Genomic DNA, 18,365 nt, shown 5'->3' with positions numbered 1-18,365 from the left:
GGTTCGGTCCCCGCTCGAGGCATGGGCGAGAGGCAGCCAGGTGACGTTTCTCTCTCACGTGGATGTTTCTCTCCATCTCTTTCTCCCTCCCTGCCCCCTCTGTAAAAATGAATACATAAAGAATTTTTAAAAAGGATGATTCTGATACATCCTGTTTCTCAGGGCGGGAGGTTCTTTCTAGTGGGAGCCACGGTCACTGTGGGAAGGGCCTGAAAACACGGACTCGAACACGGGGAGGCCAAGGCTGCCGCGGACACCAGGTGCCGCTCGTCTTTCCCACCGCCTGGTCAGAATCCTACCAATTACCTCATCCTTCCGTTTTTGCCTCTCCAATCCATTGTTATTCCTCCCTACCCCCTAAGTTACAGAATGAATTGTGTGGTGCCTCATTACCGTGAGAACAGGTTGTGAAATTCAAGGCTGTCCCCAATCCCAACCTACTCTGTCTCCATTGGCCCCTATTCATAAATTCATCAGACATGGTGTTCCTTCCATGACCTTGGCTCTGGGCTTGGCATGGAAGATGTAGCAGTGCAACTGAGATGTGGCCTCTGCCTGCATGGGGCCTACAGTCAGTGGGAGGAGTCAGACAGACGTGAACCCCAACAATGGACTCGTTGTGCTAAGGGCGACCGAGGAAAGCCACCCACCTCCCACAGCCCCATCCCTGCGCGTCCTCTGTTCTGGCTGCTTCACCTGCGTGTCTGTCCGGCTCCCCCAAGCAGGGTTAACACATCTTAATACTTCGGAGTTCTTTCCAGTATCTGCATGTAGTGGTTTGCATAGACTGAAGCTCCTATTCGGTGCTCGTTGCTGCGTTACTGCTCAGTCTAGGCAGGACAGGTAGTAACCAGCGGGACTGCAACCCTTCCGAGCCAGTGTTTTAAACTGGACTAGAACTTGGGTTTGATTTGCCCTCGTCTGAGTCCGCAGTATGTAAGTCACTTTCGCGCACCGGGGGGATTCGGCGGGTTGACCAAAGAGGCCTTGTCAGGTAGTGTTTTCCGTTCTGTACCGTAGCAGTGTATCCCTTGCGTTACTGAGGACGAAATGTCTTTTCACCGTAATGAGGTTGTTCGCAGCATGCCAACAGTGTTTTCTGACTGTCCAGTGTTTGCTTCCTATTATTGGTGATTGGCGAAAAGATCAAAAGAGGCCCAACGGATGGCTACCTTACTCTGCTTCTTCTGTTTCTCCTCAGATTTTCTACCCGGAAACCACAGACATCTACGACCGAAAGAACATGCCCAGGTGCATCTATTGCATCCACGCACTCAGGTAACTGGCTTTCGTGACAGAATGTGTCGTGTACGTAGATACAGAGAACAACCTCTTTCTTTTAAATTAAAAATCTCTTAAAATTATAGCAAGTATTTACATTTGGAAAATTTCATTGTTTACCTTTTTTATTTCAAGCTGATAAGCTGAATTACAAAATAGACTATGTCTTGATACTCTAGTGGTTCGATCCAATTTTGTCAGCATCTTCAAATTGTACCAATAAATATCGAACGGTTGATTTATAATTCACTTCGTTTTCTGCATCCTCAGCAAGCCATGTGTTCATTAAATAGTGTTTATGCCAACACTAATAAATAGGAACTGACACAAAGTAAACTTTTTCCCACAATTTTATAGCAAACTTGGAAGATGACTTCGTTTAGATCCCTGATTCTTAGAATCAACAGAGCCCGGAATTGAAAGGAAGAGGGCTTTGGGGGGGGGGGGTTGGAGGATGGGTGTGGGTGTTAACAATAGCGTCCACAGGGCGGCCCGCGTCTCCTCGGTGGCCGTGGACTGACGGAGGGGGCGGGACCGAGTGTGAGATTTCTCACTAGGGCTTCCTGTTCTGTGTCTCATCCTGTCTGTGTGCTTAATGTTTATTACACTGATACAAATGCGTGTGTAGTGCTGGCCCATAAGAAGCCCGTTTTCCTCAGTGTGGTCAAATCCTTGATTTCCCCGGAAGCCACGCAAAACCCACAAAAGAAAAATAGAACTGAGGACTGACCAGGGAATCTCTTCTGTGGACTAATACGTATTGACTTCCGCTCCGGGCATTTCCCCCTGTAGGCTCCCTGCCTCCAGGGCCACCTGCCATGCCGTCCCCTGCAACAGCCCTGCTCACACCAGCCCCTTGGTGAAATACTGCGACCTCTCCTTCCAGCCTCACCTCCAGCCATTCCCTCCTCCGCAGCTGCGCGCTAGTGTCCTTACCGCCTGGGCCGTGCGGGGGGGCCTTTGCTGGGGGCCCTTTCTCCTGCTGGCCCAGAGTGCTACCTCTCCATTGACACATTTTTTTAACTTTTTATGTTTCAGGCAGAATTAGCTACTTCCCGTCTTTGTGCTCCTCTTACTTCAAGTGTGGTGCTTGTTACATTGTGCTCTGGTGGTTTGTTCTGACGCAGGACTTGCTCTCTGTGGACCCCTTGGAGGCCAGAGCGACTTCCTCTATTCTTCCCTTGTCTTTGTGTCTCTGGCACTTAGATGCCTGGCCCGCGGTCCGGTCCCTAAACAGCACGTGGGTGTCTAAACCATACATTGTAACAAGCCTTCCTGCCCCCCTCTTCAGCTGGAGGGGATGTTTTCTGCCCTATAAGTAAATGTGAAAAGGAAGTGGCACTTTCCCTTTATCAGAGACTTTGTTTGTCTTGGCCGAGCCCGTGCAGTGGCGGCTGCATTCCCACCGGCTGCATTCCCACTGGCTCCATTCCCACCGTGTCCCTGAGGTTCGGTGACGCCCAGCGACTCGGCCCATGCCTCCAGCTGAACCCCAGGGTGTGTTCCTTGCTTGCCTTGCTAGTGTTGGGGTTCTCGTCTCGTGTTGTGTCTCCCACACGTTTCACCCCTTCTCCCTGTTGCAGTGTCCGCACCTCAGGGGCAGAGGTCATGTCCCACGTTTTCCCCCCGCCCCAGGGCTCGTAGCATGCGTGATGTTGGACAAACAATGGTAACAGGAGACTTCTTTGAAAAGGCTGAGGAATGGGTGATACCTAGGCGAATTTTCAGATTGTAGCAATTGAAAAATGTATGTATCTGAGCCAAAATCAGATTAATTCCGATAAAATCTGTGCCCTCGGAGGTCTGTCTGTGTCGATAACCTGGGGCGGGCTGCAGCCACAATGGGTCCCTGCGCTTGGCAGCACGGAGGCTGAGCTGGCCGGGTTCCTCTCCGCGGTCACTAGTCCCCGCAGCTGTGACCCCGGTCCCAGGTCCTCGCGGTCTGGGAAACGGGGCGGAAGAGCTGGCTGTGCCTTTCTGGCGACGGAAGCAGGGAGAGAAAGGAAGTCGGCTGTTGTGTCCCATTTCTCTTCAGCATGCACCCTGTGCTGAGAAGGATCCACGGGTTGTAAGTTCTGACCCGTCCTGTGAACTAATGTGTGTTATCCCTGCTTGTGTTTGCATTAACACTGAGGTTTACAGGCTATCTGCAGAAATTGTGGACTACTTGATTGAGTTTCTGTGGTTTGTTTCTTCGACACTTTTTCCATTTTTTTTTCAAGCTACTTTTCATGCCCTTCCTTGTTGCCAGGCTGTCAGCGTCTGCTCTCGTCCACCCGTAGAGTGAGCGCCCTTCCGATGCCCAGTTTGCTGAGGCCGGTCTGCTAGGGCCTTTCAGTGCGCCAGCCTGACTCAGGCTGGTGGCCGCTGCCGCGCCCGGCTGCCTCTGAGGTGTGGGTTTGTGCTGCTAGTGCGTGCGAGGCTCTGAGCAGACACTGGTGGGCACGACTTTTATTTATTGTCCCTGCATGCGTGCACCTTGGAGTCCGGCAGGTTCTCATTTAAAGAGGGAAGTCTACACTATGTGCTCTAGTGAAAACTCTCAAACAACCCGAAACTTTTCCATCCGTAAACCGAATTCACTTTAAGTAAGGTTTTTCATCTGAGTAGTTTTCATGAGACTTTTCTAAAATGCTGCTTCAGACATTTCATCACACACTGGATGAAATGCTGGAAGGTGAATTTGAACTTGTGTCTACTCATTCCCAGCCCGGCACTTTTCCCATTACATTACGTGGCTTTTTAGGACAGTGTTGTTATGTAAAACGGACATAAAGATCTGAGGTAAAGTGGTGTAACTGCGAAAGGGAATATTGTATTGTCCTGGGAGTCTCTGTGTTCAGGATGTCTGTGTTCTTTTTTTATTATCATTATTATTTAAGATTTTATTTATTTACTTTTAGGGAGAGAGGGAGGGAGGGAGAAAGAGAGGGAGAGAAACATCAGTATGTAGTTGCCTTTTGAATGCCCCCTACTGGGGACCTGGCCCACAACCCAGGCATGTGCCTTGCCTGGGAATTGAACTTATGACCCTTCAGTTCACAGGCCGGCACTCAATCCACTGAGCCATACCAGCCGGGGCTGTTTCTGTTCTTTACGCTGGTTTTCTCCTTTAAGAGCGGCAGAAGCAGCTAGACATGGCTGAGAGGTCTAAATCTTTTGCATATTTTGTCTTCTAGTTTGTACCTGTTCAAACTAGGCCTGGCTCCTCAGATTCAAGACCTGTACGGAAAGGTTGACTTCACTGGTAAGGAGTTATAAGCCCGGCAGGAAATACCCAACTTATGTGGAAATAGCCTGGAGAGTCAACAAAATCAATCTTAGTGACGTAGTGCTTGAAAAATACCATGGCGACAGAGGTGAAAGAAGTATAAATAACCTGCTTCTCTGGTGTGGGTGGGGGAAGGAACACTGAACTTGGGATTCCGGGCTCCATTCTGTCCGTTACGACAGAGGGTGTGATTAGTGAGTCTCAGTCTTCCTACATCTAAACTGGGAACGATGGTAACATATAACGTATAAGAGAAAGCCTATCATAGGAACATGTAACGTTAAGTGTTCACGGGAAAAAACCCCGTGGCAGCCTCTCCCTGTCCCCTCCCGAGAGCAGCTGTCGTGGGCAAAGCGGGGATGGCGGGGGGGAGTGAGATGTGGCAAAGATGGTGATTTTGTAATTTTTAAATTAAAAAAAATGACATTCATTTAAAAATTTAGCTCATGTTTTAAAACTGATTGTAGAGAGAGATGGGAAGGAAAAGATGGAGACAGACAGACAGACAGAAACACCAGCTTGCTGTCCCGCTTGCGCACTCGCCGTTTGCTTCCTGTGCGTGTCCCCACCGGCATCACACCGCAGCCTCGGCACAGCGGGACGGCGGCTTAACCGACTCAGCTACCCGGCCCAGGCGAAAACGCACCTTTTTTTTTTTTTTTTTAAAGATTTTATTTATTTATTTTTAGAGAGGGAAGGGAGGGAGAAAGAGAGAGACAGAGAAACATCAATGTGTGGTTGCTGGGGGTCATGGCCTGCAACCCAGGCATGTGCCCTGACTGGGAATCGAACCTGCGATGCTTTGGTTTGCAGCCCGCACTCAATCCACTGAGCTACGCCAGCCAGGGCTGAAAACGTACCTTATGTAACATTAACACTCAGTTGTTTCAGCCTCCTCTGAGTGTTTGCTGCAGTCAGATGCTTGAAGAGATGGGGGCCTGTGTCCGTGGGGGGCAAGGACAGTGGTGATGTCGGTGAGGGGGAAGACAGAGCCAGATTTTTCCCACTGGTGATATTCCAGAGGCCTGGGAGCTGTAAAAATGGCAATAAAACTTTTTATCTGTGACGGTTTTCCCTCCAGGGAAGTTGTTCAGCAGACCCGGGGAAGGGCCCGACCTTGCCCATTGGTTTCCTGCCTTAGAAACGAAGTCGTAGCTAGTGGTTTGGGCCCTGGAGACCGAGATAGCCCACTGGCTCGTCACCGGTTCTAGCTGAGCTTCTGTGATGCGGCTCCGTTCAGACATTCACTGTGGGACGTGCCATGTAGGTAGCGGTTTTGAGAGCCTGGTGTCTGCGGCGCTGTTCTCATGCTGTGGTTATTTCTGAGGCTCTTGAAAGCAGCAGAAATAGTTCATGTCCGCCGAGCGCCCGTTGTGTGCCAGGTGCTGTGGTCAGGGCTCCGTGTGGACTAGGCCTTTTAACAGCTCTAGGGGGCGGATGCCACTTCGCCCCGTGTCTGTAGCTGCGGATTCGCCGTCCCCCTCTGCGCCAGGGGAGGTGCTCACCTTGGTGTCGTTCCCCCGCAGAGGAAGAGATCAACAACATGAAGATCGAGCTGGAGAAGTACGGGATCCAGATGCCCGCCTTCAGCAAGATCGGGGGCATCCTGGCCAACGAGCTCTCCGTGGACGAGGCCGCCTGTGAGCCAGAAACTTGGGGGGTTCGCACGGGTCATTGCTCCCGCTCCCAGTAATTAGCACTCTGATGATGACCTCGGGCATGAGGGGTTGTGCTAGCAAGTTTGGGTCAGTACATCCAGTTTTAGACACCGGTATAATCTTTTATGCCGTAATTAGTTGGGAATAAGTGATCGATTTTGATTACAATTCAAACACTTCGAGAGTGAGTTCTACATTTCAGTGCCTCTTTGAGATGATTATGTTTTTATGGCATTTACATGGTGATGAGGGGCGAGCATTTCCCTAACAAATGCTCCCTGCAGGGCTGTCTGGTGACTGTTTCCCTGCGAGTTCGCAAACCCGGCATCCGGCATCCGGAATGTGGAGCTGTGGCTTCCCGGCCCCAGGCGGCCACCCCCCCCCACCCCAGCCGCTGTTGCGCTGGGGAACCAGCCCCTCTCCGGATCGTGTGCTGCAGTGTGGCTTCTTCTGTGTGTGTAACCCGTATCCTTCACTCTGGATGACCTCAGCGCTCTGTGTTTGGAATTCATTTTCAGTGCATGCCGCCGTCATTGCTATTAACGAAGCCGTGGACCGTAGAATTCCAGCGGACACATTTGTAGCTTTGAAAAACCCCAATGCCATGCTCGTGAATCTCGACGAGACCTTGGCGTCCACGTACCAGGATGTCCTCTATCAGGCCAAGCACGACAAGATGACAAATGCTAAAAACAGGGTAAAAATGGAACCTCTGTTATTTATTCACACGCAGTAACATTCACCCCTTTAAGTGTGTGGTTCGAGGGGTTCTGACAGGTGTCTGTGGTTCCGTAGCCGTCACCCCCGAAGTCCCCAGGCCCGCTTCGCAGTCTGTCCCCCTCTCCTCACCCCCGAGCCCAGTCGGCTACCAGTCTGCTTTTATCCCTGTAGTTTTTCGAGACGTTCATAGAGATTAAGTGGACTAACCACAGCATGTGGCTAGTCTTTTGGCTGTGGATTGCACTGTGACTTCTACTCTCTCCTTCAGTTTCATGCAGACCAGCGAGAGGCTCCGAGAGCTGGTCCCCGTGGGCAGTTCTGCCCAGCGGGAGGCCGGGCAGGGTCCACCGGTGCCGCCCGGCGCTGGAGAACCCGGGCTCGTCCGTCGGAAGCGGACCTGGTCTTTTTGTCTTAGTTACGGCCGGGCAGCACTCCGCTTTGTTCTTGACGGAGCACTTTAAGCCACACTCGAACTCGCGCTCTCTCGGTTCTGTTACGGTGGGGGAGCAGCTCACGTGCATTTCCGGAGTCTCCTGGGAGCCCCGAGCTGACCTAACCACACCATCAATTCCCTTCCAGACAGACAACTCGGAGAGAGAGAGGGACGTCTACGAGGAGCTGCTCACGCAGGCTGAGATCCAGGGCAACGTAAACAAAGTGAACAGTGAGTAGGCCCCTGAGGCGGCCCGCGTCCCCGGGCGGGGCGGGGCGGGGCGGCTGGCTGGGGGAGGGGCCGCGCCCCGGGGGGCAGCCTCACCCCAGCGTGCTCGCCCTTTTGCTCCTCAGCGTTCTCTGCGCTGGCGAACGTGGGCCTGGCTTTGGACCGGGGGTCCGCCCCGGGCTTGCTCAGGGCCCTGCAGTCGCCCGCGCTGGGCCTGCGGGGCCTGCAGGAGAAGAACGGCGACTGGTACCTCAAGCAGCTGCTCAGTGACCGACAGCAGAAGCGACAGGTGGGGAGGCCCGGGCCCCGCCTGCAAGGGTTCACGCGCCTCCGACTGAATCACACGCTGTCACCGACTTAGGGGGCCCCTTTCTCCTGGTGTAACTCCACCCCCACGTGTAAACCAGGATTTTAAAATATCCCCCGGCAAAGCGCACGTTGTCGTCAGCTCTGTTTGGTTTTAGAGTTGTAAGTCCTCTTTTAAAGTAAATAACACCCGCGCTCCCGACCTAACTGCCCTTCATCGGAAGCCTCCCCTGGAACCCCCCCATCGGAAAGGAACGCCTTTGGAGGAAACCTGAGCTTTTTACGTTCTCACGTCAGGAACTTCCCCGTTAAAAACCCAGCCCCCGCTAGTGCCCTCTGGCCGGCCCGGGCGGGGGGGGGGGGCCCTCCCTGTGCAGGAGGAGGCTGTGAGGGGTTGTTCAGAGAACCTGCGAGGGGCTTTTTGTCTGGATGGGGCAAGCACGCATTTTACTAGTCCCAGCTGGTCCTGGCCAGAGGGAGCAGCATCGCCTGCCAGGGACCCTGCAAACACATCATCCCACGGCACCTTGATGCTGCTCTCAAAACGCTTCTTTAAATGTGCCGGTGCCCAGACGGTCCCTGCCCCCCGACGTGGCCAGGGCTGCCGCTTCTGCCCCGGGCCTCCCGTCCCGAGTGACTGCGCTGGGGGCTGGAGACCTCCAGGCCCCGAGGCAGAGGCGGGGTCGGCGTGACGCAGGCGCCGCTTGCTCCCCTCAGGGCGGCCAGGCCGAGCCTCTGCAGAAGGAGGACCTCCAGGCCGCCGTGGACGCCGCCAACAGCGCCGCCCAGCAGTATCAGAGAAGTACGGGCCCCAGAGAAGCGGGGTGTCCGGGGTCCTGAGCAGGGGAGGAGATGTAACCGGGGTCTGAGGTCGGAGCCCGTCACCTGTCACCTGTCACCCGTCACGCCCCCCGAGCCGCCTCGCCAGAACCCACCAGCAGGCGCCTGTGGCGGTGGGGCTCCTCCTGCCAGCGGCCCCCGCCAGCGAGAGGCCGGGGAGGTGGTGCCATTGGGATGGTGAAAGGGGAGAGAGAAGCACGTTGTTAACGTGGGGCAGCGGGGAAAGCGGGTGTGAGCACAGGGCCCGGAGGTGGAAGGTGTGGGGGGGACGCTGGCTGGAACACGGCTTCCGCCGACGGTTCGAGCTGGGCCGCTTGAGGCAAAGGCTGGAGGAGACCGTGGGAAGCTCCGAACGGCGGCTGAGGAAGCGGCTGCCTTGCTTGCCGGCCGCAGGGGAGGGGAGGGGTGTCCGGGTGGGGAGCAGCGTGGCTGCGGGTGATTTGGGGCGGGAAGAAGGCTCGGGAGAGGAGATGAGGAGGCTTTTTCAAGCGGTTCTGTCGGTCGGCTCACCCCCCCACGAAGCAGCCCGCACCGCAGGCGGCACGGCTGACCGTGTGCGCACGGGGTGTGACTCCGTCCTGGGGCGGCACGGCCCGTGGCTCCTCCCCGTCACGGTGCCCAGCCAGCCGCGTCCCTGACCCCGTTCCCCGCCAGGGCTGGCAGCCGTGGCGGCCATCAATGCCGCCATCCAGAAGGGCGTTGCTGAGAAGACCGTTCTGGAGCTGATGAACCCCGAAGCGCAGCTGCCCCAGGTGTACCCCTTCGCCGCCGACCTGTACCAGAAGGAGCTGGCCACGCTGCAGCAGCAGAGCCCCGAGGTGAGCCGGCGGGGCCGTGTGGTCGGGGGCGAGACGCGGCGGGAGGGGGTCGAACACCCACTGGGAGGGGTGGTTGGGGGCAGCGGGTCCGTTAGCCGGAAACCTAGGTGCCTCGTGGCTTTCTGCAATGTCTGCCCCCGCGGTGCGCCCGGATGGCTCTCCTCACGGCGGCCCCGTCCCCGTGTGTCCAGCATAGCCTCACGCACCCCGAGCTCTCCGTGGCGGTGGAGATGCTGTCGTCGGTGGCCCTCATCAACCGGGCGCTGGAGTCGGGGGACCTGAACACGGTGTGGAGGCAGCTGAGCAGCGCGGTCACGGGCCTGACCAACATCGAGGAGGAGAACTGCCAGCGGTGGGCGCCCCGAGGGGCCGGAGCCCGGGCGGGCGGGCGGGCAGCTGTCCCCACGCTCGTGCGTCCACTCTCCTCTCCTCGGCACGGGCGTGCGGCTCTCATGGGGTCATCTTTTCCTCTTTCTGTTTTCATCTTACACTTTTTACCCTGAGGGTTATAGTACATGGACAGACCCCCTGTCACTCCACTCCGAAACATGGGCGAATGTGGGTCTAAACTGTGAGGGCGTGTGCCGCGTGGCCGACAGCACGCTGCTCTGTACCCTGACAAACGCGGGGGGCTCCTGCAGCGTCCTCCCCGCCCCGCCCGCCCCCTGCGCCTCCTCACTAGTTCCGGGGCTCCTCCAGCTGCGGCGTTCGGGGGGAGCCGGGTCCCGGCCTGCATTCTGTCCAGCTGCTGTGTCCCTTTGGTGTCTTGTAATCCGGAACGGTCCCTTCCTTCCCGACACTGATTTGTTAGAGAGATGGGGTCAGTTGGCCCACAGAATGCCCCATCTCCGGGTTCTGGTTGTTCCCTAATACTTGTCTTATTCCCGCAAATCGGAAGTTAGGTCCAAAGGCTTTAAAGATTCGTTTGCACGTTGTTCATACGAAATCACTCTGCCATTAACAGTATTAGGATTGATCCTCGGGTCAGGCAGCCCGCTTATCCCTCCCACAGATACCTGTCTGTGTTTATCCCTCACCACAGCATAATCTCTTTTGCACCTTTGCCCCATGAAAATGTCCAGTTCCCCATTAACCACTGACTTCATATTTTTAACCCCAACTGGTAATTTTTGCCGAAGTCCGTACTTTCAGTAAGAGCCGCTGAGTGACTTCGTGTTGATCTGCCCTTCTGTCTGCATTTCCTGGCTGGGCTATGGCCTTGTCCTCCCGTCTTCGGAGGAACTGCTTGAGCTGCTGCCTCTCTCTGATCCTGGAATTGGTCTGACCTGGAATTTAGAGGCCGTTGAGAATAGGGGGTAGCCTCACGTTTCCACGTTTTTCTGCGGTGACTTCTCAGTCCCGGTGCTGGCCTCCGGAAGACGTCAGACTGGGGAGTGAACGCCTCGACCGTCGGGGCTCTTGGGTGCTTGGCCCCCGGTCTTCTCATCCGTGCCCCCCAGTAACCCCGAGGTCCCGTCTCTCATGTTGCACTTCACTGTCTTTTTTGCTGGGGCGCTGGGGCAGGTACCTCGATGAGCTGGTGAAGCTGAAAGCCCAGGCGCACGCGGAGAACAACGAGTTTGTCACGTGGAACGACATCCAGGCCTGTGTGGACCACGTGAACCTGGTGGTGCAGGAGGAGCACGAGCGTGAGTGACCCACGCGCCCTGCCCCCCCCCCCCCCCCAGCGTCTCCGTGGACGTTGGCGTGATTCCAGGGGCTGGCCCCAGACGCTCACTACTCCTGGAAGGGGTTTTGAAAATGGAAATATACATATATAAATATATAAATATATTAAAAAAAAAATATATATATATAGCAGACAACTGCTATAATTAGGTATGCAGGGGATAACTAAAATTTTCGGGAGGTGGGTTGAACGTGACCTGTCACGTCAGGTGGTCCTGACGGTGGCCACCTGCAGTCAGGTCACGTGGCACAGGTGCTCGCGGGGCTCCTGCCCCTTCAGACGGCAGCCGGAAGCGCCGGCGCGCTCAGGCCACCCCACTTGTGCGCGACACGCTGTGAATCCAGCGCCTCCCTGACCCACCCAGGCTCAGCGAGTTTGTAGACCGACTCACAGAACCCAGGGAAGTGCTGCACTTACAAGCGTAGTTTTACTGGAAAGGGTCTGAGTCAGGGCGGGCCAAAGGAAGAGACCCGCAGGGTGCCCTCAGCCTGTGCCACCCCGTCTGGTGGGGTGCCCTCAGCCTGTGCCGCCCCGTCTGGTGGGGTGCCCTCAGCCTGTGCCGCCCCGTCGGGTGGGGTGTCCTCAGCCTGTGCCACCTTCCCGCACGTGCAGGTGTGTCACGGCCAGGGAAGCTCTCCTTGGGGCGTCATTACACATGAACGATTGATTGTGTCACTGGCCATGTGATTGAACTTGACTTCCAGACCGTCTCCCCGCCCTGGAGATGGGGAGGGACGTGGGGAGCCTGGGCCAATACAGCACATGGCTCCGAGCCCCAGGCTTCTAGACGCTGGCAGGTCGCCGCGGTGCGGCCGGCCCCCGCCCTGGCCCTGCCGAGGGGCCCACCGTGAGGAACAGCGTTACCCTCTCTCTCACCCGGGAAGTTCTGGGGGTTCAGAGGCTCTTTCTCAGGAACCAGGGACAAAGACCAGCCCAAGTCTCTATTGCACAGGGGGTCCTTCGAAGGCAGCATGGCTGACTGAGACACTGTGGGAACGAACGTTTCTAGATTAGCTCATGTGTCCTGTGAGGGGCCTTCAGCCGCCTGAGTGGAAGGAGCCCTGCCTCGGAGAGGGAGCCCGGGCTGGGTCCTCCATCTGCCACTCGTCTGCGGAGGGTCTTGGGGGAGAGACCCCTGGGCCTCATCTTTTTTCCCCGGGATAAGATCGAATTAGGCGACTTTTTATGATCCCTTGCATTCTGACTCTTTGTAAATCGCGAATGGTTTGACTTCACGTGGACGTGCGTCTGCAGAGTGCGCCGCACAGCCAGGCCCACCAGCGCGTTCACGCTTTCGAGGCAGAGCCGCCACAAATAAGGCCGGGGGGCCTGAGCTGTCCGTAGGAATACGGGTACAAGGGCGTTTACTTCGAATGAAACGAACACTGAATTTTTAAAAGCCAGTGCTGCTCAGTGTCGGGGGTGACAGATTACAATTTGAATCACGGCAACGCTCCTGGGCGGATTTAGCCTTGCTTTGCACGTTTGAAGACGGACTTGCTTACAGAATTTCTCGACGGCACCAGTGACCTCTGTGTCTTTGCCGGCAGGGATTTTGGCCATCGGGCTGATCAACGAAGCCCTGGACGAAGGCGACGCGCAGAAGACCCTGCAGGCCCTGCAGATCCCGGCCGCCAAGCTGGAGGGCGTCCTGGTGGAGGTGGCCCAGCACTACCAGGACACGCTGATCCGGGCGAAGAGGGAGAAGGCCCAGGTGAGGGCGCGACTGGGGAGCGTTCCTGAGCCCCGAGGCTCGGGGCTCCGACGCGCAGCAGGGGCGTCTCCCCGAGCTGCCCGGCGACTCTTCCAGGGCAGGCTGCAGTGCAGCGCTCCGCCTTCTGGAGGCGTGGTTGTTTTTGTACACGTTTGGTTTTTGTTGTTGTTGTCGTCGTCGACAGATCTCTGTGTCTCTGAGTAAATTCTGTATTGAAATATAAGATTCAAGACGTGCATAACACACTGCGTAACTGGTATGCAGTTTATAGAAAGCATTAACCAGGCAGGGTACTCAGTTGGTTATAGCATCGTCCTGATGCTACAGCATCAGCCCCCAGAGCAGCCTGGGGCCCGAGGCCGCCTCTGCTCAGCGCCCTCGGTCCCCGCCGCCGTGAGAGTCCCCTTGGAGAGTGTCCGCTGTGTGGGGCAGTTTCCCGATCGTGAGCTGTCGGACACCGGGCAGTTCCCACTGTTTGGCTGTTGGGGAAGTGCCGCTGTGAACATGCCGTTGTAGCACAAAGCCGTGTTGGAGGGAGTTGGTCGTGCCTCTCAGCTAGTTTGCCGAGGAAATGGACGAGATTTATACCTTTTCTTTTATGCTGTTGCTGGGTCAGGAGTTAGTTTGTGTGTAGTCGGCCCTCAGATGCTAGTTGTGTGATGGAAGGACAAATACCTGTTTTTCTAATTATCATCAGTCTGCTTTTAAGTTCCTCCTGACTAACCGCAACTAGATAGGGAGGGATGCAGTGGGTTTTTTGTTTGTTTGTTTTTGTTTTAAAATATACTTAAAAGACCCCTCCAGTGAGGCTCTTGTAGCAAGAAGCAGAGCTGAAAGAACTTCTTGGTTCAGGGGGTCAGGTCTGTCTGGGAATCCAAAGGCAGAAACGCAGGCCAGGGCTTCTGTGTGAAAGGCACTGACACCCACGGCTGCGAGTGGAGGAGTCGTGGGCAAGAAGGGTGACAAATCTTCGGTTCCGTTGTCATCAGCGTCGTTGACGTTGCCGTGTCCTGATCCTGTCCGTGTGGCGAGTACTGGGCTCTCAGAAGGGGCCCGTGCGGGCGACCCTGTGGTGCGTGCGGGCTCGCGGCTCCTGCTTCGTGGCCGGGACTTGGCAGCGGGGTGAGCTGGCCCGCCCGCGCGGGCGGGAGGCGCTCGGCTGTGGGGAAGGGGTCGGCGGGGGCCTCTGTCTCTGGTAACCACGTTCGCATCAGTGGGCTCCGTGCTCCCCAGCCTTGGCCGGTCGTCGGAGCGCTTGAAAAGGTCATTTTAAAGACATAGATTCCGAAGATTCATACTCGTTCTGCTGACTCAGAGCCTCAGGCGGGGGTCTGCCGGCGGTGACTATGGGGGCGGGGGCGTGGTGGCAGGGTTTGCCGTTGCTGCCATACAGGTCCCACCCGAGTCCTGGGTGTGATGGATGGGGGGCGGGGGGGGGGTGCCTTCGGGCGAGCGGCCGAGGCCGGGTTCCACGTCTAAAAAAGGAAAGTGGACGGAGAGCGTAGTGGGCACCTGCCCTCGCTCCGCCGTGAGAGGATGTGACTAGACTCTGAAGCATTTCCTTCTGCTGTGGAACAGCCTCTCAGCGTCCATCACGGGCTGAGGAAGGGGGGCAATGCCTCTGACACCGCCGGGGCGGGACTGCACTGCACGCTCGCCGGAACTGCCGCCTTGGAGGCCTCAGCCCAGCTTCCAGGCTTCTCCGAGCCAGCTTGGAAGTGGTTTTAAAAATAATCCTCTGAGTTCCAAATTAGCCAGCAAAAGGCCTTACAGCTGGCCTGTAGTTCTCTGTGTGTCTGCTTCAGTATCAGGGTACTGCTGGCCTCCCAGAATGAACTGGGAAGTTCTCCTTCGTCCTGTGTGTTTGAGAAGAGTTTGTCCAGGGCTGGTCTTGATTCTCCTCCAAATACGTGGTGGAATTCACCAGTGACGCCATGTGGTCCTGTGTTTCTGGTTTTATTTTTTCGTAGGGTATGTTTCGATTATCATTCCATCTCTGTATTTGTTATCGGTCTTCTCAAATTTCCCTCAAGTCATCTTCCTGCCTCTCTCTCTCCCCGGACCCCTGGGAGTCCCCTCGTGCCTGTGTCGGTGTGACCGACGGTGTCTCGGGTCCCTGGGGCTTGGCTCACTTCCCTTCATCCCTCTTCCCTGCTGCTCCTCGGGCCGGGCCATCTCAGTGGGCTCACGTCGGCTGCGCCCCTCTCGGGACTTTTTCATTTCAGTTTCCGTACTGTACGACACCAACGTTTCCTTCGATCCATCGTTTCAAAGCACGATTCCTGTCTCTCTGTTGCTGATGCTCTGGGGAGACCCTGTTCTCCCATCCTTTAGTTCTCTGAACATACTTAAAGCAGCTGATACAAGTCTCTGTCTACCATGTCCAGTTGGGAAAATTTCTGTCACCTGCTGTCTCCTTGTAGGGACCACGCATTCTCATGTCCGTGCGTGTCGTGTCGTTTGTGGAAACTGGGCGTTTTCACAGGGCAGCCCCGAAATCAGTGTCCTCCTCCTCCTCCGCGCCCGCTGCTGTCTCTCTCACTGTCGTTATTTGTCTGGCCACTGGGACTTCCGTGGCGTCTGTGCCCTTCCTCACGCATGTCCACGGGGTCTCTGCGGGTCCGCTGGTGGTCCGCTGATGGTTCGACGGGCACTCCCTTAACATTTCCCAGGGTTCCTTCCCAGGCTGGTCCTCTGGTCCCTTCTGGCTGCTCTTGGCCCCCTGAACCACTTGAGTTCCTCTTTGTGTTTTTATCGCTTTATCCGAGGCGTTTCTCGTAACCTTTCACCAGTTTTCTGAGGCCCAGCTTTTTCCACGTGGCTGTTCCACGTGTCTCGCGTGCTTGGCTGAGACTCAGAAGCCCCTCTGTCGCATGTGCCCTGATTTCACGGCTCTTACTATCATTTCGCTTTTCGTGGCTGTAGGAAACCCAGGACGAGTCGGCTGTACTGTGGTTGGATGAAATTCAAGGCGGGATCTGGCAGTCCAACAAAGACACCCAGGAGGCCCAGAGGTGTACGTACCGGCGGCTTCCTTTCTGTTCCGGGGGGGCGGGGGGGGGCGGGGGGGCCACTCCCGGCCTCGTCCCTCAGCCGGACCGATGTGGAGACCTGTCCGTGTCTGGGGAACGGCTGGGTGGGAGGCGCGTTTAGGTGGACCAGCGTGTGAGTGTGGGTGCTTCCTGAACCATCCCGGTGACAGTCGTCTTCCACGACAGTTGCCGCAGGAATCTTCGCCATCAACCAGGCCGTGGAGAGCAACGACGTGGGCAGGACGCTGGGCGCCCTCCGGTCCCCGGACGTCGGCCTGTACGGCGTCATCCCCGAGTGCGGGGAGACGTACCTGAGCGACCTGGCTGAGGCCAAGAGGAGAAAGCTGGCGGCAGGTGAGCCACGGGGGCACACGCGTGTGCCCTGGACCGAGGCTTGGGCGTGTGAGGGGACGGTGCAGACGCAGGGACAGTCTGTGTGGAGGGAGGGACACTTCCGTGCGGAAGTGCGGTATTTGGGCTTCTTTTAAACACTCGAGGAGACATTGATATCCCTGTTTTTGCAAATACACTTTTTCCCCTTACGGTCAGCTGTGTTTAAAGAGGTCAATTTTATGGAAATGCAGGAAGGGTCAAAAGAGGCATTCGACTGTTTATCTTCCCCTGGGTGTCAGGAGCTCCTGCGGTTCCTGAGCCTCCAGGTAGATAAAAGTAGTTTGTCTGCAAAAGGAGGGAACAGAGATAAAATTCTTCATCCCTTTATATGACCTTTTTTTTTACTAACTAGAGAGGTGAAATGGTTGCAGATTTTTTAATCAAAAAGTAGTGTTCTGATACATGAAGTAATAGACGTTGTTTTTGGAAGGAACAAAGCTAATCAAAGTTTATTCCACAATCGGACTTTGTAGCTATTTTCTTTTTGTAATGTAGATGGGAGTGAGCTAAACGCAACATCACAAGGCCATAATTCATGAGGAAATTAGGGTGCCCCTTTGTCCCCATAGATCCAAGGGCAGGAATGTGGAGTGGGCTTTATTTAGATTGTAAAGCTCATTGGAACCGTCTTGCAGCAGGCGTGCGAGTGCGGGGAGTGCGGCTCTGGGTCTCTGTAGCCTTCCCTTCCTTGTCTGCCAGGCGATAACAACAGCAAGTGGGTGAAGCACTGGGTGAAAGGCGGATACTACTATTACCACAACCTGGAGACTCAGGAAGGAGGATGGGATGAACCCCCAGGCTTTGTGCAAAATTCTCTGCAGCTTGCTCGGGAGGAGATCCAGGTAGGTCCCGTTCCTTCACCTAAGAGGAAGCTGTGTTAAAAAGTGGGTTAGGGCTAATGTTAGCGAGGAGGAGCAGGGCGTGCGGTCAGGAGCCCCAGACTGAAATTAAGGCGACATAATCAACTGTTTCAGAGTAATTACTTTTCTAGTGGCTAGGGGAAGGACTAAGACCTAAATCAGGAAAACACCAGGATTGTAGAATTAAGTCAGGTACATTGTGTGCCTATTAAAACTTGGGTGATCTGGAAAACAAAAATGAAAAGTTGCTCTAACTCCCAATTAAATGCAGCTAATGTTAATCCCTCCCACTTTTTACGCTTTCACCCTCTCTTCTGACTGTTCCACACACTCCGAGCCGCGCCGCAGTAGGCCGCACCTGCTGCACCTGTGCGTTCAGATGCAGCCTGGCCGCTTCCCTGTAGTGTCCTCCACGGCCGGCTTGCCAGGGGCGCCCGGGACTTGGTGCTCAGCCCTCTGCTGGCCCCGTTACTCTGTCTTCTTGTCAGCGACGACCCAGGCACGGTCCCTGGTGCCGTCAGCGTTGGGCAGATAGATGAGTGGGTACGCAGGAGGTACAGGATCAAGGCTCTGGCTGTGGCGTGTTGGGGCGTGAGGACCACCTGGCCGTGGAAAACGGGCCTGGCGTCTTTCCCGCTGCTCAGAGGTCGAGGACGGGCTGGGAAAGCAGCGGTGAGGGCTGGTGTGTGCGCTGCGGGCGGCCCCGTGTTGAACCTGTGTCCCCTCCCACCTGTGCACGTCCTCCCGCGTGGCCGCGTGCTCCTCCAGAGCTCCATCTCCGGGGTGACAGCTGCCTATAACCGAGAGCAGCTCTGGCTGGCCAACGAGGGCTTGATCACCAGGCTGCAGGCCCGCTGCCGCGGTTACCTGGTCCGCCAGGAGTTCCGGTCCAGGATGAATTTCCTGAAGAAGCAAATCCCTGCCATCACCTGCATTCAGGTACTTCGGGGCCCAGAGCGCAGACAGCCCACCTGCGGGTGGGCGCCCGGAGCAGGGCGAATGCACGGGAACCGTGAGCGAGGAACGACGGCCCCTGCCCGCCGGTTTGCTCCTCAGAGTGGGGCGCCGGGTCTCTCTCCCTCAGCGGGTCTGCTGGGCGGAGCCAGCACAGAGCCGCGTGG

At 56.2% G+C, this 18,365-nt stretch overlaps 1 protein-coding gene across 1 annotated transcript in view; it reads left to right on the top strand.

Moving 5' to 3' along the window:
• Window positions 1–18,365, top strand: part of IQGAP1 (IQ motif containing GTPase activating protein 1) — a 69,689-nt gene that overhangs the window by 30,192 nt on the left and 21,132 nt on the right. Inside the window, exons 5-19 of the mRNA XM_045824779.1 lie at window positions 1,202–1,278; window positions 4,461–4,528; window positions 6,079–6,192; window positions 6,729–6,907; window positions 7,510–7,594; window positions 7,717–7,880; window positions 8,615–8,699; window positions 9,392–9,555; window positions 9,747–9,907; window positions 11,080–11,204; window positions 12,796–12,959; window positions 15,885–15,975; window positions 16,178–16,345; window positions 17,084–17,226; window positions 18,013–18,183. Coding sequence (XP_045680735.1) covers window positions 1,202–1,278; window positions 4,461–4,528; window positions 6,079–6,192; window positions 6,729–6,907; window positions 7,510–7,594; window positions 7,717–7,880; window positions 8,615–8,699; window positions 9,392–9,555; window positions 9,747–9,907; window positions 11,080–11,204; window positions 12,796–12,959; window positions 15,885–15,975; window positions 16,178–16,345; window positions 17,084–17,226; window positions 18,013–18,183 — 1,959 coding nt within the window. The remainder of the gene's footprint in view (window positions 1–1,201; window positions 1,279–4,460; window positions 4,529–6,078; window positions 6,193–6,728; window positions 6,908–7,509; window positions 7,595–7,716; window positions 7,881–8,614; window positions 8,700–9,391; window positions 9,556–9,746; window positions 9,908–11,079; window positions 11,205–12,795; window positions 12,960–15,884; window positions 15,976–16,177; window positions 16,346–17,083; window positions 17,227–18,012; window positions 18,184–18,365) is intronic.

The sequence above is a fragment of the Phyllostomus hastatus genome, unplaced genomic scaffold, assembly GCF_019186645.2.
Source record: "Phyllostomus hastatus isolate PE091 unplaced genomic scaffold, TTU_PhHast_1.1 phas_scaffold_555, whole genome shotgun sequence".
Classification (NCBI taxonomy): domain Eukaryota; kingdom Metazoa; phylum Chordata; class Mammalia; order Chiroptera; family Phyllostomidae; genus Phyllostomus; species Phyllostomus hastatus.
Note: the sequence above shows the minus strand (reverse complement) of the source record. Positions and strands in the feature narration are given on the sequence as shown.